General features: G+C 38.4%; 1 protein-coding gene across 7 annotated transcripts in view; it reads right to left on the bottom strand.

Moving 5' to 3' along the window:
- Nucleotides 1-24,451, bottom strand: part of agrn (agrin) — a 56,257-nt gene extending 31,806 nt beyond the window's left edge. For 3 of the 7 annotated variants that reach the window (XM_015023032.1, XM_015023034.1, XM_015023033.1), the window contains exons 1-8: nucleotides 24,315-24,451; nucleotides 23,884-24,011; nucleotides 19,182-19,296; nucleotides 14,850-14,969; nucleotides 14,359-14,715; nucleotides 11,341-11,533; nucleotides 7,795-8,010; nucleotides 7,462-7,691 (exon numbers count right to left, since the gene is read on the bottom strand). In XM_015023032.1, coding sequence (XP_014878518.1) covers nucleotides 7,462-7,691; nucleotides 7,795-8,010; nucleotides 11,341-11,533; nucleotides 14,359-14,715; nucleotides 14,850-14,969; nucleotides 19,182-19,296; nucleotides 23,884-24,011; nucleotides 24,315-24,384 — 1,429 coding nt within the window. In that variant the 5' untranslated portion in view covers nucleotides 24,385-24,451. The remainder of the gene's footprint in view (nucleotides 1-7,461; nucleotides 7,692-7,794; nucleotides 8,011-11,340; nucleotides 11,534-14,358; nucleotides 14,716-14,849; nucleotides 14,970-19,181; nucleotides 19,297-23,883; nucleotides 24,012-24,314) is intronic. The other 4 variants (XM_015023038.1, XM_015023035.1, XM_015023037.1 and 1 more) reach the window with 4 other exon arrangements.
- Nucleotides 24,452-24,529: the final 78 nt, after the last annotated feature.

Here is a 24,529-nt window from a genome sequence, read left to right as displayed (position 1 = left end):
GAAACAAAGTAATTTACCTGCAAGTCTTTAACTATGTTTAATCATCTCATTATCAACAGTAAATCCTGTGATTTAATAACATTTGCTCTTTATTTGCCAAAGTTAGGAGCGGGGAACAAAATATTTTAGCCGCCTGAAATAATCTGTTCCCACTACATAAAATGGAAACAAATTAATTTACCTGCAAGTCTTTAACTGTGTTTAATAATTTCATCATCAACAACAAATCCTGTGGATTTGGTGATATTTGATCATTATTTGCCAAAGTTAAAGAAGGGGAACCAAATATTTTAGCCACCTGAAATTATCCGTTCCCCTTCCATTTCATAGGAACAATTTAAATGACTGGCAAGTATTTAACTGTACTTATTCCTCTCTTCATCAATAACAAATCCTGTGATTTTGGTTACATTTGATTCTTAGTTGCCAAAGTTATGATGGGGGAACCATTTAGCTGATTTAGCTGCCTGAAATAACCTGTTCTCCCTACATAACATGGGAGTTAATTATTTTTTCTCACTATCTCTTTAACTGTGCTTAGTCCTCTCTTCATCAGCAACAAATCATGTGAATTTGGTAATATTTACTCTTAATTTGCCAGACTTACTTGGGGGTAACCAATATCTTAGCCTCCTGAAATAATCTGTTCCTCCTACAAAGAGTAGGTTATTTCAGACAGCTAAAATACTTGGTTCCCCCACAATAACTTTGGCAAATAAAAAGCCAATGTCTCCAAACTTACAGGATGGGAGGAATAAACATAGGCAAAGATGTGCTGGTAAGTCAATTTGTTCCCATATTATGTAGGGGGAAATAATCATTTCAGGTGGGTAAAATAATTGGTTCCCCCCCAATAACTCTTGCAAATACTGATAAAAGATTACCACATTTACAGTATTTGTTGTTCATCAAAAGAAGATTAAACACAGTGAAGGACTTGCGGGTAAAATTTTTTTGCCCATGTAATAGAGGGGGATGGATTATGTCAGGCTGCTAAAATATGGTTCCCCCTTAATAACTGGCAAATAATGAGCAAATGTTTTCAAACTTACAATATTTGTTATCAATGAAGAAAGGAATAAACCCAGTTAAAGACATGCTAGTTATTTAATTTGTTCCTATGAAATGGAGGGAGAACGGATTATTTCAGGTGGCTAAAAAATTTGGTTCCCCTCCTTTAACTTTGGCAAATAATGATCAAATGTCACCAAATCCATAGGATTTGTTGTTGATGATGAGAGGAATCAACACAGTTAAAGACTTGCAGGTAAATTAATTTGCTTCCATTTTATAGAGGGGGAACAGATTATTTCAGGCGGCTAAAATTATTTTGTTTCCCCCTCCTAACTTTAGCAAATAAAGAGTAAATGTTATCAAAATCACAGGATTTATTGTTAATGATGAAAAAGACCTCCACACAAGACTTCGTTTATTTATTTTATTTTGATAGCTGCCGATTAAACTGAAAGTTACAACACTGACACGATTATAGTTTTAACCGAGAAATTAATCAGAAGCGCCGTGAAAATGGTCAGATCCGCTGGATCCATCTCTCTGGCTGCAATGCGCGCTCCCGACACAGGGGGAACATAATTCTGACCGAGATAACTCTTAATTTGCCTGCTGTAAGAATATAAATCCACCTATATATCCAGAAAACACTATTATAATGACTTCGTCACAAAAGTCTACAAGAAGAGAACCGAAGACGGGGAAAGGCGATGACACGAATATGACACAAAAGCAGCTAACGCTAGATGCTAGCTTAGCTCAGAACGACACCAGGAGCGAAATGTTAATGCTAACAGAGCTCCGCAAATTTCGAGAAGAGTCTGGAATTGCACAACGAGACATTTTAGAGTCTCAAACTCGGATGGAGGTGTCAATTGGAGAAATAAAAAAGAGAATCGACACACTGGAGGAGAGACTGAACACAGCGGAAGAGAGAGTGAGTAACAGAAGATCGAGGCATACAGCAAGAAAGGGTGTTAGCTTACTTACTCAAAAAAGACGCCAGATTAATTGCTAAACTGGATGTAGAGAACAGAATGCGCAGGAACAATACAAGAGTGTATGGGATAAAGGAAGATTCAGAAGGAAAAGAGATTATCCCGTTTATTACAGATTTTTTTAAAATCTGTGCTGATGCTGCCTGAAGGCACGGACATTTGCATTGAGAGAGCTCACAGAGCTACAGCTCCGAAGCCGAAACCAGCAACACCACCGAGATCCATAATAGTTCGCTTTTTGGATTTCAACGTTAAACAGATGGTACTACAGCATGCGTGGAAGCAGCGGGACGTGGAGTTTCGGGGAAACAAAGTTTATTTTGACCTCTGCACCTCCACCGAGGTGCAGAGAAAACGAAAACAAGTGCGTGAAGTGATTAAAAAACTGAAGGAGCAACATCAAGGCACATTTAAATGAGGCAGAACATGCTAAATTAAAGAGAGAGTGGGTGCGACAGATATTCAGTGCATCCTATGAAAACTATATATAAAAAAGGGGGAGTAGCAATACTGTTTCATAAATCTTTATGCGTTGTTGCAGAAAACGTACTCAATGATAAAGAAGACCGCTGGATAATGGTTGTTGGTTCGGTTGGAGGAACCACTCTAACAATTATGAATGTTTACCCCCCAAATGAGGATAATCCAGGTTTTTTTTTAAAGAGCTAGCCCAAATTTTAGCGGGACATTCAAAAGGAATAATTGTTTTAGGTGGAGACTTTAATTGTGTCTTGAATCATTACAAGGACAAATTTCCATTACAACAAAAATATCAATTATCAAAAACAAAGGCGCTGAAGAATCTACTAGAGGAGATGGGACTTGTTGAAATATGGCGTCCAAAACATCCAAAAGTCAGAGATTATACTCACTTCTCAAAGGTTCACAAGAGCCATTTCAGAATTGACTTCTTTTGCGTTCCCAAACAAGAGGCCCACAGAGTAGAGGAATGTCATAATGAACCTCAAACTATTTCAGATCATGGACCTGTGATAATGTCTTTAAATGTATACCTGGAGAAACCTTTAAAGTTATGGAGATTGAATGCATCACTTTTAAATAATCCAGAGACGGTCCAATATATAAAAGATTAATTTAATTTCTTTTTTGATACTAGTGATAGGGACAAGATTTCCCCTTCTATTCTATGGGACACAGCCAAAACATACTTGAGGGGCAAAATTATTTCATTTTCTTCAAAAATTAAAAAAGATCGTGAGAAAAAACAAGAAAATTTACAAGAACAAATTAGGAAACTTGAAACTAAACATAAAAGAACAAACAAGGACAATGTATTACAGGAACTAAAAAAGTGTAGACAAGATTTCAATGAGTTACTAACTTACAAAGCAGTGGGCGCTTTACGTTTCACCAACCAAAAATACTATGAACAGGGAAACAAAGCAAGTAGACTTTTAGCATTTCAGCTAAGGAAGTTGCAGGCAAGTCGAACCGTTCAAAAAATTGCATGTCCATTATCCAAAAAACTAGTATCCCAACCCAAAGAAATAGCAAATGCAAATGCACTACAAACAATTATATGATTCTGTGACCATTCCCAACAAAGCAGATAAAATCAAGCAATTTTTGCAACAAATTAATCTTAACAAACTTGACGATGAGGAGGCGAAAGCATTATTGGGGACAATTACCAAAGAAGAAATGAAATCTGTTATATAGGAAAGCTTAAAAATAATAAATCACCTGGAGCAGACGGTTTCCCAGGACAATTTTATAAATGATTTCAGGCTGAGCTTACCCCACTCTTATGCAGAGTGTTTAATTATGCTTTAATATCCAAAGATCCACCTAAAACATGGGCAGAAGCAATCATCTTGGTCATACACAAAGAAGGTAAAGACCCCACACAATGTGCCTCTTATAGACCAATAAGTTTGCTGTGTAATGATGTCAAGATTTTAAGTGCCATCTTTGCCAAAAGACTACAAAAGATCATTAATAAACTTATTAATCCCGATCAGACGAGCTTTATACCCAACAGACTCAGAATAAATAATATCAGACATACCCTAAATGTAATTTCAATTGGCCAACAAAACCCACACCCATCAATGCTTCTCGGCCTGGATGCCGAGAAAGCATTCGATCGGGTGGATTGGATGTTCCTGAAACAGGTCTTATTGGAGATAGGTTTTGATGAAAATTTTATTAGCTGGTTTGAAGTACTGTATTCCAATCCAACTTCTAGAGTACGTGTTAATGGTTATGTGTCAGAAAAATTTCCCTTAAAAAGAGGAACACGCCAGGGATGCTGCCTTTCACCGATCTTGTTTGCTATCAAGATCGGTATAGAACCTTTAGCAGAGCTAATCAGGACAGACTCATCAATCCTAGGTATACCAGATAAAATTAGGACCCACAAACTGTCACTGTATGTTGATGATGTCATACTGTATATTAGAGACCCAATAATTTCTATACCAAATGTTTTAAAATGTTTGAAAGACTTCAGTGTAGTTTCAGGATGCAAAGTAAATTAATCAAAATCAGAGGCCATGATGATAAGAGGGACCTGGCCCTCAGAATTATCCAAATTAGTGAGTTTCAACTGGTCACCTAATGGGTTTCGATATTTGGGAATCAATATTACCACAGATGTCTCCAAATTATACAAAGCAAATTATGGGAAGTTATTGGATCAAATTCAAAAGGACTTAGAAAGATGGGAAATGTTACCGCTTTCCTTTAATGGAAGGATTGAAACGGTAAAAATGAATATTCTCTCCAGATTGCTGTATTTGTTTATGTCCCTTCCTATTTGGATTCCAACAACAAGATTAAAAAAATGCGAAAAATGATCTCTACCTTTATTTGGCAGAAAAGAAAGGCCAGAATAAAATTTACACAGCTGACCAGCGGTAAGCCTTATGGAGGTCTTAACTTACCAAATTTAAAATTATTTTATTGGGCAGCACAATTGTATGCAAAGTAGATTGGCTAATACAGACTAAAGAAACAACATGGCTGACACTGGAACAAAGCGCATGCCCTAAATTTTCATTTCAGGCCCTTGTATTTTGCTCAACCGAAATCTGGAACAAGTACAAAATTACAAATACGTGGATGAAAAGCACGCAAAAGACTTTAAGCATGATTAAAAAAATATGAAAGCTCCTCAATCTATATCTAGGGCTTTAAAAATGGGATATAATAGACTTTTTACCAGGGCAACAGGATTCAGGGTTTCGAATCTGGCAAAACAAGAACTTAATTTTTATTGATGACTTGTTTGAAGGGAAGATTCTGAAATCATTTAGTCAGATTAAGGAGAAGTATGGGTTGACTGCATCTGATTTTTACAGATATTTGCAGCTGAGAAAGTTACCTGATGTCCCATACTGAATGGTCTCTTCTTAAATCACGACCTACTGATTTAGAAATGTTCTTCATAAAGATCACCAAATAAAAAAAATCGGATAAAACTCTGTCAAATCTATACAAATGTTTACAGTCATGTATGACGGAGGGTGGGATAAAGGAAAGGTGGGTACTAGAAATGAATGTTGTGATTGAGGATGAAGAGTGGGAGCAAGTGTGTGAAAATGGACAGAAACTAACAGTCCAACATGGAAAGAATTTTATTGGAAAGTAATCATTAGATATTTCAAAACACCACATATTATTTCAAAATTTGATCAAACTAAATCAAATTTGTGCTGGAGACAGTGTGGACTAGTCGGAGATCACACTCATTTCTTTTGGGATTGTCCAAAGATTAAAACATTCTGGGAGGGAATTAGAGAGGAAATTTCAAATATTTTACATATTTATATTGAATGGAACCCCCTGGTCTTTGTTCTGGGAGAACTCCCAAGTAATTTATTAAGTTAAGAAAAACAGTACTTGTTTGGAATCCTTGTAGCCAAAAAAAATTATAACAGTATTTTGGTATAAACCTTTGCCCCCTACTATAAATCAATGGAAAGAGAGACTAGTGAGTGTTTATACAATGGAGAAAATAACAGCAAAACTAAACATATCCACTGATTTCTTTAAGAAAAGGTGGAACCCTTTGATGACATATTTGCAATTAACATTGTAGCAAGTAAAATAAATGTAAATTCACTGGTATACTCTTTATATGTACATTTAACATATGTCTGTTAAGATGCAGGCAAAAGTTGCTTGAAGATTTTCCCTTTATTTCATGTTTGTAATCCATTTGTAACCTGTGTTTTATCTGATCGGTGGAGAAAAGACTCCTTGGAACTTCAGCTCACCGAATCGTTTGGATGTTATTGTTCAACTGATTTGTTTGGTTGTACTGGAAATTGATGTTTGTGACTTAATGTGTTAATCATTGAATTTGAATGCAGAACTAATAAAATAAAGTCTTTGTTCTAAAATAAATAAATATATATATATATATATATATATATATATATATATATATATATATATATATATATATATATATATATATATATATATGTGTGTATGTGTGTATATGTATATATAATGTGACTCATTTTGGATTCACATTAAAAATGGCTTTGTGTTTTTCCCTCTGTGACGGAAAACAATTTGTGATGTTTAACAGAAATTTACACCTGAACCTTTTGTCACATTACAGCCACACTGGATTTTATTGGGATTCTGAACAATGAAGAAAATCTTTACTAGCTCTTATTATACTTTGATTTGAAAGCTAGAAATTGATCATATAACTTTACATCCTCCTCCTTCACCATTGGGATGGTTCAGTCTAGCTCACAGTGATCATTTCTACTGAAGAGTCTGTGTGTTTGTGTTCACACGGTTTCCAGATAAACAACATTTTGGGGTACGGTTGACACTTGCGTTAATTTGTACTGTGTACTTTTCAGTGATGATGTAGTTGTTATGATGCTCATTGCTATGGATTGTTGGGGGGTTTCTCTTTCTAAAAGCAGACTCCAGGGTGTTGGCTCTCCTCTTATCTCTTTTCTGTCTCTGTGTCCATTACAGTTTAACCCAAAGTCATTTCAAATTGAGTCTGACTCCCAGCTGGTTTTAAAGCTGCATCTGTTCAGATCTACTGCTGCATTGCAGCAACATGAGATTTCATACAACCTCTTCCTGTTGCTGGCATAACTAGAAACACCACCGTTGTGACTTTTCTCCACTAATCTGACTGTAAAGTCTTAAAAAGTTTAGTAACTCAGCATATGTGAATATGGATGGCATTAATTAGCACAATAAAAGTTTTATTAAGGACAGAAGTATGAATGTTTTTGCTTGGATTTATCGTTTGGTTTGATGTGAGATTCAAATCCAGCTGAGAATCTGCTACAAAGCACAGTTTTGTTAACAAAAGCTTTTTCTCCAATGTGACACAAAATAAGACAAAATAAGATGAAATACTTATTTGCAAAGGGCTGAAATATGATAAAGTTCAGGTGAGTAAAAGCTTTATTAAAGTCTGCAGTTACGATGCAGTGGAGAGACTTACCCCAGAATGCATTGCTGCACTTGCAGTGGAACATCTCAGCCTCCTTGACCTGGCACTCAGCTCCGTTCTTGCAGGGGTTCGGCTGGCAGGGGTTGTTCCCACACTCGCCCACACCCACGCCGAACAGACTGTCTCCGTTGGCCTCCTGGATGTTGAGCATGCGGTTGTTGACGTCCAGCATGCGGATACAGCCCACCAGCCCTGCGGTGACCCCGGTCCGCTCCCTGACGCTGAGCAGCAGAAAACACAGCAAGTCAGGATGGATGTTCTGCTCTTGCTAGAGGTCATCCGTCACCCCTCCGATGCTCAGCAGCAGCAGCCGCAGCATCTTACTCTTGCTTGAGGTCATCCGTCACCCCTCCGATAAACAGCGAGGTGTCCAGGTTGAGGCCGTCTGTCCCATGGGGACTTTCGCCTTGGACGTGCGGCTCGCCGTCCACGCTGAGCATGCCGATCCGCCGGCTGCGTGTCACCACCAGCTGGTGCCAGCGACCCTGGCTGATCTGGACTTCGCTGATCACGGTGCCTGTTCCTGAGCCAGTGTTGAACCTGATGGATCAGATGATGATTAGTTATCTGACCCTGACCTTTGACCCCATCCAATCACTGAACAGATGCTGAGAACAGCTGGATGTGCCACAACTTCCTCCTGCTGAACAGAAACTGAACTTATTATCTAAAGAGGAATAATCTAGAATTATAGATCTAGAGTTATATATCTAGAGTCAGCGTCAATTGTTCCGGCTGGAAACTAGAGATCAGGCTGACCTCTGACCTGAACCTTCAGAGCCACATAAAGACGGTTCTAAAGTGGGCCTCCTATCAGTTGAAGAACATTTCTAGGATCAGAGGACTAATGTCTCAGCATCAGAGAAACTCAACCATGTTTATCTTTAGTGGCATCGATTACTGTAACAGAACCAGACATGAAGGAGCAGAAAGTGGAACATTGATCAACATATGTGATGTGTTTTGATGATGTTAATCATATTTAATGTGCATTGATGATTGATGATGGCATTTAATAAATGTGTAACGGGCTGCACGGTGGTGCAGTTGGTAGAGCTGTTACCTTGAACAAGAAGGTTCTGGGTTCAATTCCCAGCCTGGGGTCTTTCTGCATGGAGTTTGCATGTTCTCCCTGTGCATTGTGGGTTCTCTCCAGCTTCCTCCCACAGTCCAAAAACATGACTGTCAGGTTAATTGGTTTCTCTAAATTCTCCTTAGGTCTGAGTGTGTGCAGGGTTGTTTGTCCTGTCTTTCTCTGTGTTGCCCTGCGACAGACTGGCGATTTGCCCGGAACGTTAGCTGGAGATAGGCACCAGCAACCCTCCTGACCCCACTAAGGGACAAGGGGGTAAAGAAAATGAATGGATGGATTTAATAAATGTATGTTTATAGTTTGTTTCATAACTATAATGGTTTAAAGCACTTTGAATTGGCTTGTTGCTGAAATGTGTTTTAGAAAAACTTAGACGTGGATGAGACAAAAACTTCCAGCTAAATATAGCAAACTGAAATAAAGCCCAACCTTTAATCTACCAATGTTTCGTTGGGGAAAAGGCCTTGTCATCACAGAGATTAGACATCGTGCGTCTGCATCCACACATGCAGCAATATTAGCTCAACCTGAGAGCAATTATCTGCCACAAATAATTAGTTCTTTTCCCCACGTCTCGGATTTGCGAAGCTGTGGGTGGGAATCTCACAGCTGTATTTCTGGAGCTGAGGCTCTCTTTGAGAGCAGCGGTGAGTAATGATCTCCTTTTTGCTCTGTGATTGATTTCATTTCAACATACAGATCCAGCCTGGTCAGGCTGGGTGAGGGGAGCTTGCTCTGAGTGTTAAAATCTAAAATACATGAAAAGTTGATGGAGCTGGAATACAGGTGAATTTTTAATTAGTCTCATCAGTTGTCTTCAGAGGTTGCTGCCTTTCCAAAAATGGTCTTTATTAACACAATTCTGCTGGGGGAAGACATGAACACACACCATTATGGGATTATTGGTGTTTCTGCTGGTTTCTCAGAGGAAAATTGGCCAATTTGACAGAACTGGTCGTCATCAGCTCCAGTCAAAGGGTGAAAACAGAAAATGCTGACAGAACTCCTCTTATCCTCCTCTCGTCTTGTTTTGCCTGCTTTCAGATTACTTTATTTCTCACTGATCTGTGCATTTCTCTCCATACCTTCACTTCTTTTCAGGTTATTCTGCACTAAATTTGCCAGCTTGTTACCAGGAAATATGCAAGTTAAAGCAGCAAAACACACATTTGAAAGCAGATGTTTTCATCTTCTGTATACAAATACATGTAACTTTTGCCAACATTTCTTCTGTTTGCTGCTATTTGGTAGAATTGTCTTTCGGATGGTACATTTTGGGTTTTGGCTATCATTGTGTGAAAGGTTTTTCTTGGTAGAACAATGTTACAACGTATTTTTAAAACTTTTACTGCAGACAATAAAAAGTTACATACAAAGCCAACATTATTTTCCTATAACGAGATCAAATTTAACAGGCCCAGACTGACACATGTTCAGTTTTTCTACTTATTTTCAAACTGATCCAGAATATTCTTTGGTTGTTAGGTGACCAGAAGCAGACCTATGAATATTCAGGAGCAAGGCATCTGCAGACAAATTAATAATAATTTGTTAATAAATAAATAATAAAATGGTTTATGAGACATATTTTTACCAGCAGTTGGTCATAAACAGCTTTTAGTTGAATTTTTGAAAAACTGAAAAGTGAATTCAGTTTGACAGGAAATAGGATTTTTTGACCAACATTATAATTTCCAGTGAGCTGGGGGATCAGTTACAGTTTGTTCAGCTACAAACCAAAAGATTCACATTCATAGAAAGTATTTATAAAGAGAGGAATTTAGATCAACAATGTGTTTTCAACCAGAACAGAAGAAATTATGCCAGTAAGTGAAATTAGTGTTTGATCCCTCAGAGACACATTATCCCCACAGTCAAACAAGGAGGTGGACCCATCATGCTGAGGGCTGCATCACTCCCCACACTGAAACAAAGTGAAAAATGTCCCATTATATCAAATGTCCAGTAGCTTCCCTGGTCAGTAAATGCTTCTGAAAGCTCATCAGTGACAGAACAGACCCAAAGTTACAAAGGAGCGGCTGAACAGAAGCAAATCATCAGATTTATAGAGGAAACCTGAGACGAGTCTGAAGCTTTGTGAAGCAGGATGAGACAAAACTGCTGATGAGTCTTCTTGTTCACCAGCAAAAGTTTCTCTTCCAGTTCTTTTCTGTTTTGCTTGTGGATTAAACACTTAGTTCACTCAAGGTTTTTACGTGAGGCGATGTTCTGGGTTTCTGGTTGGTTCTACCTTTTAAAATTTAATTATCATGAAAAGTATGTTCCTTTGCAGTTGAGTCATGTTGCACGGAAGAAATGCTTATTTCAAACTTAACACCCAATAAATTCTGACTGCACTGTTTGGAGGATATATATGGAATCACTGCAATTGTATATGTAAATACAGTAACATTATATGTGCTCCAGATCCATTTCAGGAATCCAAACTGTAACTGATCATGTGTTCAGACTGCTCAGATTTGTTTCTGAATGTCTGACTTTAACCTACAAATTACCCAGAAGTCTCCTTATCTTTATTTATTTCCTGGCTCTGCTGTTTTCTACATGTTTACTCAGTGTAATTATTTGCCTCATTATCCTCAGCCCTCTGTTTTGCTCTTATTTACGTCGCCTCCCAGCTGCTGCTGCAATGACCTCATTCCCTCATGGGGATCATTAATGTTTCATCACGGGTTTTTGCGATAAGAACGGATGGAGGAGGATGAAAGCCCGTATTAAATTCAATCCAACAGAATCGATAAACGTCCTGCACTCACTTGAGCTCCACCCTGCTGTTGACCAGAGCCAGAGAGATGAAGTCTTTCTTCTTCATTTGGCCGTTGTAGAGCAGCAGGCCGTTCATCTCAGATGCTCTGAACTCCATAGCGATGCGGACTGTGTGGTACGCGCTCATCGTCGGGAAGGCCAGGAAAGACTGGCCACCAAATGATGGGATGAAGTACCTGATGGCTGCGGACAAAATCACAAGTCGCTGCTATCAATATTTTGTTACTGCATACTGCATGGGCTTCTGCGACTTTCACCAACTCAAATTTAAGACTTTTTAAGACCATTAGGAATGAAATTTAAAACCTGCATTATTACAAAATCACAAATAAACAAATCCTATTGGTTGGCAACAGACATGAGCCAATGAAGAAGATGAACAGCGTCCAGCCATCATGTATATAAAAAAACTAGCTTTACCCTTTACTGTTAGCTTACCTAGTAAACTTTAGCAAGTTTTTCTATTAGCAATATGAAAAACTATTACTATCTATGAAGAGTATATTAGCAGCTAGCTACCACTCAGACCGCAGTGAAGATGTCCGCATGCGACTCAAAGTTTTGCATTAGCAGTAAAATCCCTTGAGAAAAAAGAGAAAACTATGTAGAATATATGATAAGTATTCCTGCCACAACACAGTTTAAGGCCTTTGATTAACCATAATCAATAATCCAGCTGATATATTTTTATACAAGGAAAATCTAAAATATCTCGCTATCTTAAGCTAACGTCTGCTTTTCTTTAAGAGTGACGGAAAACAGAATGTGTCATCTATAAAATGATGTCTTGTAAATGTTTTTTTAATGTAAATTGACACCAAGAAGAAAAGCTAATGCTGCATGCTGCTGATGCTAATGGGGATCTCAATAAAATACTTCTTTTTTTCTTCAATAATTACATATTTCAAAGAGACATTTTAAAATCACATTTAACTTTCAGTACATACATACAAGATTTTTTTAAAGATGTTTTAAGGACTAATACTTAACAGGAGTCAAAAGTGCATAATTAACATAAGTGGCCAGGATGAATCACCTCCTCTCTATCAGTTTATTTAAATGTTTAGCATTTTTAATGGAAAGGAGTCAAATCAGAAAGAGGAGAAGTTTTATTTTTATAGAAACAGGTTACGTTTCTGTCACCCTTCGCCTCCGTCCATCTCATCTTTTCTGTCCGTCTCTACAATCTCCTCCAGTCCTAATAACTTGATTAATCTGGTGTGCATGCAGTGCGTGCAGCTTGTGGGTGTTTGTGATTTCAGTTAGCCACTTTAACTCAAAGGCACAAAGTCATTCTCATCATCTAATACCCATCAAAGCAATTAGTGTCAATTATGTGAAGATGCAGCTGTGCGAGGTCGCTGCGTTGCAAATCTGAAATCCCAAAGTGGGGAAGAAATAAAAAGAGTTTCTGAACAAGTTCTGGCTGATTGATGATTTTTCTCTGCAGAGCTTTCTGGATTTGGTGTTAACCTTGGTGAGCAGCAGCTCAGTGGCTGCACATATCTGGGATGATGAAACTGTCTGAATCACTGGAGATGAAGTCCAGCTGGCAGAGGGAACGGCCTGTGTCTGACTAAACATGCCTTTTTTATTTTTAACTTGACTTAAAACCTATTATGTACACATACAAACCTGATGTTCGGTTCTGTGGTGTTAATTTGTAAAGCTCTAAATCGCCCAATAAATCCACATCTGTGACCACTTAACATTTCACCTCCATAATCCAGCAGTAAATGGAGCCATCACTAACACCGCCACTCAGGGTGTCACCTTCACTCACAGCACTCAGCTAGAACCAGCAGAACAACCACAGTACTAAACTATTCACACCTGGAACTCTTCCACATTCACTTCTCAACCTTGGTGTTACACAGAAACACACACACACACACACAGGTGCGTACTAAGTGTCTACTTAGCAGGCAGCTAAGGGCACTCTGCCTTGTTGGTCCACTGTTGACATTCTGACCTGGACAGATTGATGGTCAGGATAGACGGCTGTGTACTAAGGGAGCATTAGAGCAGATCCTTCCTGCCATCTCTGCTCCAAACTGACTCAATAACCGTCTACATCTCCATTTTCTGTTATTGTAAACAACCTTTTGTTTTTAATACACATATAAATATGTGCACATTTTGTAATAATTATAAATAAAATCATACTCATTTTATATTTATATTGTCATACTTTTATAATTTTGTGAATTTCCCCACAATAGAGGAGATTTCTATTTTTATTTAAATACATGGATATAACACATCCATGTAGTGGCAATTTTTATCAAACCAAAAACTCCATTAAAATCCAATCAATAAGCCTCTGCTGCTCTGTGGTGATGATATATACGCAGGCTAAAAAAGTACAATTTCCAAAACACTGGAAGTTTGTTTATTTTTTCCAGTATTTTCTGGGCGTTGGGCCCAGTAAATACCCAGTAAATACGCAGTGCATGGTAGGACTAAACCAGTCTGTACTTATAGAAATGGATCCACAGTTCTTCCTGTCCAACTTAGTTAATAAAACAAACAAAAACAAAAAAACAACAATTATTAACCTACAAATTTACCTTCTAAATCACCCAAAAATATAAAGTAATATAAATTTTAACAAAATTCTAAATGATAAAACAAAGAATAGGTAACTCCAACAGTTTGAAGAACATGAATGCTTTAAGAAGGCAATGCTGTTTTTCTGTTTTTCTTGAAGCTGAGCTTTTTTTCTAACCGTAAATATTTGACATTGCATTAAAATGTTGTTTTTGCTACACCAGTGTGCACTAAAGGATAACGTTTCCAAAGATGATCCTTTATAATGCCTGAAAAGAGTGATTTATACAATGGAAGGACTTTAAACCTCTCTGAGATGTCTGAAATGTTTGCCTTCAGTGTGCTCTGATCCGGCTGTTTCATGAATTTAAAGTAGCAGCAGACCCTGAAACTTCTGATTAAGCCTAATAATAAATAAGGAAAGTAAACCAGAAAAGAAGATAGAAAACACGGCTCACGTTTCTCACACACTGCCCCTCCTCGTCCAGCCAGGCACTTGCAGCTGAAGTCGTCGCCGTCGTTCTCGCAGGTTCCCCCGTTGAGGCATGGGTTGGAGTCACAGGGCTTCTGGGTTTTTGGCCGCCCGGTCGTAGCGAGTGGCGCTGAGGTGCTACGCAGCATTTTTGTGGGCGGAGCCTGCGTGGTGGTGGTCCGTCTGGAGCTGGTGGGCCTGCGGGTGGTTCCCGGTGGGCGGCGTGTGAAGTAGGGGGAATGAGGCCTGGATGTGGGGACAGGGGAGGCTGTGGTGATGGCAGCAGCAGCAGCAGTGGCGGCAGCGGTGGTGGTGGTGGTAAACAGTGGGATGGTGGACAGACCTGTTGGAAAAATGACAGTTTAACCATGTAGAGCTTAAGACTTTCAGCTTAAGAAAACCTTCAGTAAGCTACCTCATGAATAAGTTTCTTTTTCTAAATCCTTCCACTTTGCTGTTAAGTCTACATCACATTACCATAATTAGTGAAGCGAATATTCTCTGCCGTTGGCTTCTTTACAGAGATGCTGGTGTCTTTGGAAGCCTTCAGCTGTTTCAGCAGCGCTCCCTCGATGTCCTCCACATTGTATCTCGTATCTACGATAAAGAAAAGGTTCAGGCATTCAGGACAAGGCCTCTGTGGATCGCTGCAAACACAGGACTTGAGCTCCTTTTAATGCTACCGTGAATATATCAAACAGCCCTGTGTGTTACAGGTGGAGGGTCTCTGCGGACCACTTGTCCTCCAGTCGCCGCTGGTTCCACTTTCTTTTTTCCCCCAGATGAATCGCTCTCATTATGCTCGCTGCAGATGTTTGTTTTACAAGCCGTGGAGGGGAGACGTGTGAAGGGTATGAAGGACGCTAAATGTTGGCCATAAAAAATAGAGGAAGGAGGAGGGAGGAGGACAAAGAGGAGGACTTGGTTTTGTTTGCTGCAGATGGTCGATAAAACACCCAGTTATGATGTATCTACAATGATCTGAGATCAAATTATATTTGTAGGAGAAAAAAAGCCAAACACTTGTTTTTAAATGTTTTCTGAATCAACAGAAAGAGGAAATGAGATTTGATCATAAATCATCCCAAGTTCCTATAAGAAGACAAGAAAGTCTAAATCACTGGATGAGTTTACATTTACTAAAGAGGTAAAACTACAGGCTTAGTTTTATGAGATCAATAATAAATAGGTAAACAATGATTAGGCCTGTCGCAATAAGAAATAAATCAATTAATCGCATGTTAAATTAAAACAAGCTCAGTACTTTCCATTTGCATGATTTATCTTATTTCTCTCTTCTCTCTCTCTCTCAATAACCATTATATTAATAAAGTCTTCAGTCTGCTGCTCTGCTAGCCCTTTTTTCTGAAGGACAGGTTTGTTTACAGAGACTTCATAACTAATTTATTTGTGGTTTTGTTTTATTTATTTCAAGTATGTCAAATGTCTTCCACTTTCACAACAATATTCATGTTTATCACAATAATTTATGGGACAATTTATCAGTTGTGACTCATACGCTCCCTGAATATCTAATCAATAAAAAAGAAAACTTAGTGGAGCCTAACAAAAATAAAATAGAAAATTACATATTTATATCTAAATAAAATTTCTAATTTACATATTGTCTCAAGAAATAAACCAACTAAAACAAAACCGTTTGGTTACATGATACTGTAAATACAGTATCATGTGAAAAGAGCCCATAGTCTTAGCAGGCCACCGTAGTCCAGATTCAATCAGCCATCAATTTTAAATTATGGTAAAAAATCAATCAGTTATGTCATAATTAGGGAAGCTCCGATCAGGTTTTTTGCTGCCGATTCTGATACCGATCACTCATGAGGGCCGATCACTGCCGGTCACCGATCTTTGGCCATCACCTGAATTGGCTGTTAATTTTTTGTGTTATGTATAAATGCTACTATGTGATCTGGCAAAATGGAAAAAATGATCTGGTAATAAATTCACCTAACTTAGACATAAACATGCAAAATATTTGCAGACACAATACAGCAGCTATTCAGTCAAAAGGAAAACTGAAAAACCTGCAATCAGTAAAACAATATTTAACAGTAAGGCTCTCAGTACCATAAATTATACATGAGTCAAATAAATCTCGCAACACTGTCTATATCAAATAATGTCAAGTAAAAAAGAAACATTCATTCAAAGTCAAATGCAGGTTGCATGAAAATAAACAATCCTTAATTACAAAATCAAAACTTCCTGTGAGCATGGCTAGCTGATTAATGCTGGTTCTGATTGGTGGGTTCTGACCGAGCTGAGTAATTCTGCAGAACACATGGAGGAGGCAGAACAGATCGACTATTTTTCCAGAGGTTATCTGTCTTATGTTAGGACATAGAGAAAGTTTTAATACATATGTAAAATATTGTGTTAGTTTAAGTTAGAGGCTGCAGCTTTAAGCAGACATTCGGTGTGAGAGTTCACTATCTAGTTGTAAACCAGGGTAAAAACTGCCCTTAATCCCACCTTTGCTGCTCCGTTGGTTAGAGTGACAATCAGTCACACAGTGCATTCAGCCAATCACTGCATCTGAAGTGGTTATTCAGGCCTGCTCCAGCATGTGGAGGTGTGAGGGGGAGAGCTGGAGACAAAGGAGCTACAGGTTTGTGCTTCCAAACAATTAGTTTATCTCTTTGTTTATTATGTACTTTTAAAACTCACAATATAAAAATCATGTAGATCTGAATACCCAGTGAGCTTGGAACCATGAAGTTGTCATGCACTGAACTATATATGGAATTGGTGAGTAATTAACACAATGTTGTTTTGTTTGTTCAGTATGTTGGTGGTGGTAGCCAATGCTAATTGTTTGATCATCAATTGTCACATAATCTAACTCCTTAAATTCAATATATGTGTTTAAGCTAATGAGATAAATGCTTTTATCTTTGTCTTAAAGATTTGATTGTGGATATAATTGCATTTATTTCTGTATATAACTGAAAAAAGTCTAGTTAACTAGCAGGCTGGTAATTTACTGGTCATGTTTATTTCAATACAGGCCCGGTGACCCTTTTTAGGGTTGAAGGATGGGGAGCTTCTGAGAACTGGCTGGGGCCAGGAGAACCTGAAACTCACTCCATACTGGTCTGGTAGGAGGCTGATGGTCTGTAGTATTCCCCCTCCATCTCACCATACAGACACACAATCCATTATTCATCTCTTCTCCATTGGAAACAAATTGCGCTTGGACATTTTCACATTTATATGGAAGATTTACTGCAGTACTGTGTATATATATTTTGTATTTATTTTTTAGGTTTTATGTATGCTTTGTGTCTTGTGGTGTTCACTTTAATTTTCTCTTCTTTAAAATACATGGTATTGAAAGCAGTTATTCTTTTGTATTTTATTGATTACTGACAACAGCTCCAGTAGATGAATTTAGTCTTCTGACATCATATGCCATCTAGTCCCTTAGTACATTAAGTAGTGCTACATGGTGGAGCAGAAACTACCAGTAGCGTGTAGTGGTTGGTGGTCCAACAGCGAGAGCAGAACCGCTAGCTCATTGATTTAAATTATTCTTTTGGGTTATTTGTTAGCTTTCTGACCATCATGCTAATCAGGGTGAGTGGTGGTAGTTGTGCGCTGCTTTACCTGCAGACTGTTCGTTCCCGATGTCTTTTCTTCCTGCATTGAGCCTCGATGTAGCCAAGTTCCGTCAAGTGCTGGTTTTTTAAATGTCATATTAGATTCGTTGTGTTGATGCATTTTGACGTGCTTCACCCCCGAGGTAATTTTCCGCTGCAACACGCAAACTTATTCATTCACTCTGAGCCTTATAGTTCCACACAACAGGATTAGTTGCCACGCACTTGCACAGTGTGAAGAAAGAGGAGATAAGCTGCACAGGCAGGCTGTGAAGTGATATCCAGGTGATCGGTTTGTGTGATTGGTAACAAGAGAAGGTGATCGGCGATCACTGATAATACACTTTTTCATGGAAAATTAGCCGATTATGATCGGTGGCCAATCAATCGGCACACCTCTGGAATATTCAGAGGTTGAGGACATGCTGGGCTCAGCTGGAGCTGAGTGTAGGTAAAATGTTTTATTTTCAGATTATAAACTTTGATGTAAGAGCACATGGCCACCGACATGTGGCCATGTGCTACCTTACTCTGCAGCCTGTTGGTTGTATGTATGGAAGAGTTTTTATAAAACAGGACAAACTTGTTTGTTATCATCAGTTTCATCTTTAATGAATCATTCAGCTGCTTTTATGATCACTGCAACGTTGTCTACCCCCATTTCTATTTACCTCAATAAACTTTCATAACTCACCAGGTTTCTGGAAAACTGACCCAAACTGACCAAATCAACAGCTCATTATTCAGAAATACAGTTTGGATTTTTTCCAAAACGTCGGCTCTTCGGTTTGTTTGTCTGATCTTCATGGAGTCAGCTGATTGCATTTAGGCCAGTGTGCACTTATTATTTACATTTGTGTGAGGATTATTGGTAAACTGGGAAAACTAACAACTAAGACAAAAGGATGGAAGACAAAATGCTAAAGTTTTTGGTGGCTGCAATTTGATATGTAGTAATGAAAAATCTAAATTTAGGTGCCAGAACAGCTGAATCATGAAAAGCTAATTATTTTTTAAATAAATTAAATGTGTAGAAAGATTATGTTTTCATAATTTATATATATATATATATATATATATATATATATATATATATATATATATATATATATATATATATATTTCCTTTCTCTTCCTATTTTGACTATTTTGAGTCTGTTGTGTTTTGCACATGTAATTTTCTTACCTGGTCGGAAATGGGCCTCGACGAATGCCATAATGGAGCCGCTTGGAGCCAGTTGACGTACTCGAACTCCCATGAAGTCCTTGTGCACCTGTGACTTCCTGAACATCTCATTGAGCTGTTATGCAGAAAACGAAAGCAGCTTAAAGACAGATGGAGACAACAGATGATAAATGAGGACAGTAATGAGCTCCACACCTTAATTCCACAAAACTGTTCACTATCTGGAAAGAAGAAAGACTCCCTCTCAAATCGGTTTGCAGGGAAGAAGGCCACTAGGTGTGGGAGCTCAAATTGACATTTAGCTGGCTGAGGTGACATTAATTTTAGGAGCAGGTTTCCAGGAGCAGCAAAGATAAATGCCAAGCTACCTTGACATTCTTATTGGTTTTTCCTACAATGACTCGGTGTGTACAACGTAACCGGCTGAGCAACTCAAAGAAACTAGCTAGTTTTTAAAGCTAACTTTCATAATAAGCTCACCTTTAGCCTCAAATTTTCAAAATAAACTGAAAACTTTGCAAATTTTATTCTAAAAGATGAAAATATGTATAAGTATAACTATGCCAATATTTATACTTATAGTCCAGGTAACACAAAATAAAAACAAAGAAAAAAGTCTCTATTTAGCTAAAAGTCTCTATCCTAATCTCATGAATTTTTAATCTACAGTACATCGAATGCTAAGGTGCTAGCAAAAACTAGTCTGTACAGCTAATGGCTAAGTCATCTGTTTACCTTCCCTCACATTGCTGTGATTTAACAACAAATTCCCCTTATACAGAAAGAAATTAATTTGTGAATGTTTAGAAGAAGTCAGCTGTGTTTTCAGATAGGTACGTTAGCATAACTACTATCTACAACAAACATTCATAGAGGACTTTGTAAATGGAAATGTGTTCTATTTACATTATTCAGCCTACAGTAGTTACCAAAAATAAATTTCCAAAAGATTAAAGCTGTTATTAGCATGCTTCTACTGTAGACATCACGTTCACAAACATTAACAAGCCTGACGCCCTCTGCCTGAGCAAAATGGGGTCTAATTAACTAAACAGCTAAAATGAGGTTTTTGTACCTTTGTTACTCTGTAAAGAGCAGAACAGGGAAAGGCTAGAGAGTCATTCTTCATGTATTTACTACCAGAAAACCAGAGCTAGTACTGAGTTGTTGTTCTGTATATTTGCTTAAGTTTATTATCAAAATCAAAACAACTTAATTATCTGTATCAGTTAATGACATTTACAGCACTCAGAACAATTATTGGATTTCTGTTACAAACACAAACAGTTAGATCATGCATTTTTCCATCTTTTGTTTAAATTGCTTTATAATATTAATTACTAGTCAGTCATTACTAGCATACCCCAACCATATCAGGTTGGGGTATGCTGTCATGTATTCATGACAGCAATGTCATGAATACATTGCTGTATTTATGACTGAATACAGCAATGTAATTTAATAGACAAGGCACATTCAGCTCCTGCTGATGAGCACATCAGAATAAATGCGTCACTAAACTTTAATGATCTTATTTCTACCCTGTCAGTAATGACACTTAAACTGGCAGTCCACTCACACTGCCGATTAGGAACACTTTGCTGAGCTTGTTGAGTGCGCTCAGGATTTTTTTCTGCAAACACTAAACTCCTCAGATTTGTGAAGGTGTGACAGCAAATTAGGCAGTAAAACCCTCCAAAGCTGGATTAGCGATGGAGTCAGTATACACAAACTTCCCCTCAGTACGCACTTCACTCCTGTCCTCCTTGCAAACGTTTTAATTTATCTCTGAAAAAGCACATTCTCATGTTTTTTAAAGAGCTGTGCCACAGCTTGACTCTTTTCAAGTAAAGAGCCACTTTGTGACTTTGCACGCCTTCTGCTAGCGCTAAGTCCATTTGTGTAAGTATAGTGTGTGCTCAGTGGTCGTCCTGCAAGATGTAGAGGAGGGCGTTGGATGCTGTCGAGTAGCACACAGGGCTTCAAGAGACCCACAGGCTGAGACCGTTAACGAGCACACACACACCGCTGTGAGGCAGCAGATTAGGTGCCAGTGGAGGCTGGTGACACTGATTTAACAGCTGGTACAAGTGAACAGCACACACAGACACACACACACACACACACGCCTACACACAGGTTCCCGTTTCATGTGAGGAGCGAGGCCCCGGATTGTCACAAAGGAAACGGACAATGGAGAAAGTCAGTGGCTAAACTTTGATTATGGCGGCTGTATTTCTCAGCTTGCTAACAGCATGATTATCCAACTGTACGATGCTCGGATTTATCCAAAATAATGTTTGAATTTTTATAAAAAGCAGAAAAGGCCTAATTAATTTCTCATGGAAAACCGCTTTTGGGTATTGTAAATTTGTTTGGCAAGCAACTGCACAATTCTGCATAGAGATGTTTTTTTCTTCCAGTTGGGGTCTTATTAAACTTGAAGAGCGTCTCTTCATACACACATTGCCAAAGATTTTCCTAATTAATCATCTATATGCAGAAAAGTAATATTCAGAAGAGGAAAAATGAGAAAAGAATAGCAGAAATAAACCGAGATGCTGTGAAAAGCCTTTGGTTCTTTTTTTTCCTCCATCTACTTTGGTCTTAAAAATGGGGTTCAATTGCTATACATAATCTTCAGCACAGATCACCTGATATAACAGATTGCCACTGTGCTCCTTTTTATTAAAAACTAAATATCAGGCAGGGCATCTCCTTTGATGTATGTCTTCTGACCAAATGCATTTTCTTTCTTTTTCCTCTGTCCTTTTTTCATTATTGTTATTTTTATATCAAATGTATCAGAGCAGAAAAATTGCTTCAGCTCAGCGTGGCAGAATATTACTCAGCAGCTTCAGAGGTGTCAAGTCTGTAATATGTGCTGTGATACCTGCCTGAAAGAACGGAAAGAATTGGATTAGAAAGCTGCTCTGCGAGGAGCTTTATTCTGTCGAGGCACTTTGAATCTTGTTTCAGAGGCTTTTGGCCTCTTGACAAGAACATTCTTGGAAAACAAAACATTTGCAGCAAAGTATTTGTTTTTTCCTTCTCCCTGTGGCCTCAGTGATAGTTTTGACTGGAGTCGGTTGTCAGCTGGACACTTGAGGGCAGCAGAACCAGCTCAGAACAAGGACAGGGATTTTTATTCTAAAACCTGTCATCGTGCATGTTACCTGCTAAATTTAACTCATGTTTGCTTTTCCTGTAGATGCTGACAATCTAAAAAAGGTCACTTGGAAAATGAAACACAGTGGTCCCACGGACACGCACATGCACACACACCCAGCAGGGCCTCTTCGATAAAGAAAACTTTTTAAAAATGAAATTTGATTTTGTTTAGTAACCAAAACAAAAACTCCTTTTTCCACCTGTTATGGCTGGCATTGTAAATTTAATCATGAAAATGTGAATGTGCAGGTACCCATCCCTGATTGGCTCCCAGAAGACAACGGAGACGTCTAATTGGTTGCCTCCTGGAAGTGACAGATATAAAGCTGCTGACATAGACTTCTTGCCATCCAGCCTCAGCTCATCTCACACTGTTTGTCTGTTAAACACCTTGTAAAAGTTCTTGGAGTTTGTAGGATTGAGCTGTCATTTATGTTTCCTTAGTTTTCTCATGTTTTTCTTAATTAGGGAGCTAAGTTTTTGTCATTTGGTTTATTTACTTTCAAATAGGTAAGTTCTGGTTAATATTCATTTAGTTTCCTTTTGTTTGTTGTTTTTGGCACCATAGCTCACTCTGAAGCCATGCACTCCACTTGTTGTAGCATCTCAGTCAAAAATAATTACAAAAAAAATAAATAACATTATAAAATGTTCATCTTTGTGTGTCAGCTGCTTGAGATCTGAAGAGGATGGATGTTAGGATGATAGGACCCTTCATGTTATGATCTGGCCACCCCTAGACGGGTCATAACACACCAATGGTGCCAAGTTACGACATATATGCAACACAGTGGAAGCAACGTAAAATATTAAAAGTCCAAGTTTGATCTGCTTATGTATTATCAAAATTTAGTGAATCTGAAGTAAGAAAAGTGAAAATCTTTATTTTTCTTGACATACTGATCAAATGTTTCACAAACAGTGTTTTAAAAGAATCCATGGTCAGCATAGGAGCACTCTAGTCCAGCTCTTTATCATACAGTTTAAATGTTTTTCTAATTCTAAGTGGTCCAAAAAGCTTTAAGGATCAATGAAAATGTTGCTTTTCTGTGTTTCCACAGTTAGAATACACATTTAGAAATACAATTGTGTTTTACAGTCTCTAGTTATTGTTGGAATATCTGGCCCAAATATTTAAGATTTTTAAACATTTTTCTGCCGTGTCCAAAACCATGATGCCCTGGGTGGAGAGCCCTTACACCCAAATAAGAACTCTCTGTGTAAAAAGTTGAAAATCAACAAAAATAACTAAAAATATTGTTTTGGAGTGCTTAAATATTTGATTAAAATGAGTTTTTTTCTGTATGTTAGACGTTTTGTCTTCACATAGTCACTTTGTTTTTTGAATAAACCACATAAGAGATTAAGCAGTGAAGTTAAACCGGATACAGTTCAGGGAAACTGCTTACACTAGCAGAAGAGTGTATCCAAAAACAGATGATAAAAATTCAACGGTGCAAATCTGCTCCAAATCAGCAAGAAATGCTGCCTGGGCTGAACTCTGAACACAAACTGCTGCTTTTGGACTTACGGCGCTCTCTATGCTGCGTGCTGTCTCTCCAAACAGCTCAGACTTGGGGTCCTCCATCTCAGGGGTGTAGAAAATCTCCTGGTCATCGACCTGGTCGAGGTGCAGGAAGCCTGAGAACTTCATGGTGGCTGCAGGCAGAAAGAGACAAGGTGAGACTTTTAAAGCGCATGCAGCTTTTCCCATCATAGCCTCTGCCTTCACATGGTGCTGCTGATTTCTGGGGCAGTGCCAGGTCAGGGTGAGTGATGGATTGTGAGTTTGTGTGTGTTTGACGGGGCGGGTGGTGTTAGTGAGGGAGATGCTGATCGCCCCAGAGGGGTGCTTCTGCAGTTTGACCAATAAAGGTTAAAAAAGGGAAGTGGAGGAGGATGAGGTGAAGAGTGGAAATATGACAGAAGAGAAGGCGAACGGGGAAAATGGTCCAGTTTTACCAGATCCAGACTCATCCCAAAAGCTGGCTGTGGCATAGAAGGCTGGGTAGAGAAACAGCAGGTTAGACATAAAACAAACTTGACATACACACAGACACACACAGAGTCGGCCCAAAGCATATGAGAGTCAAGCAGCTGCTTAGAACCCCCACACCACCAGGGGGCCACCAAGAGACCCAGGCCTATATATATATATATATATATATATATATATA

The sequence above is a fragment of the Poecilia latipinna genome, unplaced genomic scaffold (genome assembly GCF_001443285.1).
Source record: "Poecilia latipinna isolate Pla-1442-1.1 unplaced genomic scaffold, P_latipinna-1.0 Scaffold3174, whole genome shotgun sequence".
Lineage (NCBI taxonomy): Eukaryota > Metazoa > Chordata > Actinopteri > Cyprinodontiformes > Poeciliidae > Poecilia > Poecilia latipinna.
Note: the sequence above shows the minus strand (reverse complement) of the source record. Positions and strands in the feature narration are given on the sequence as shown.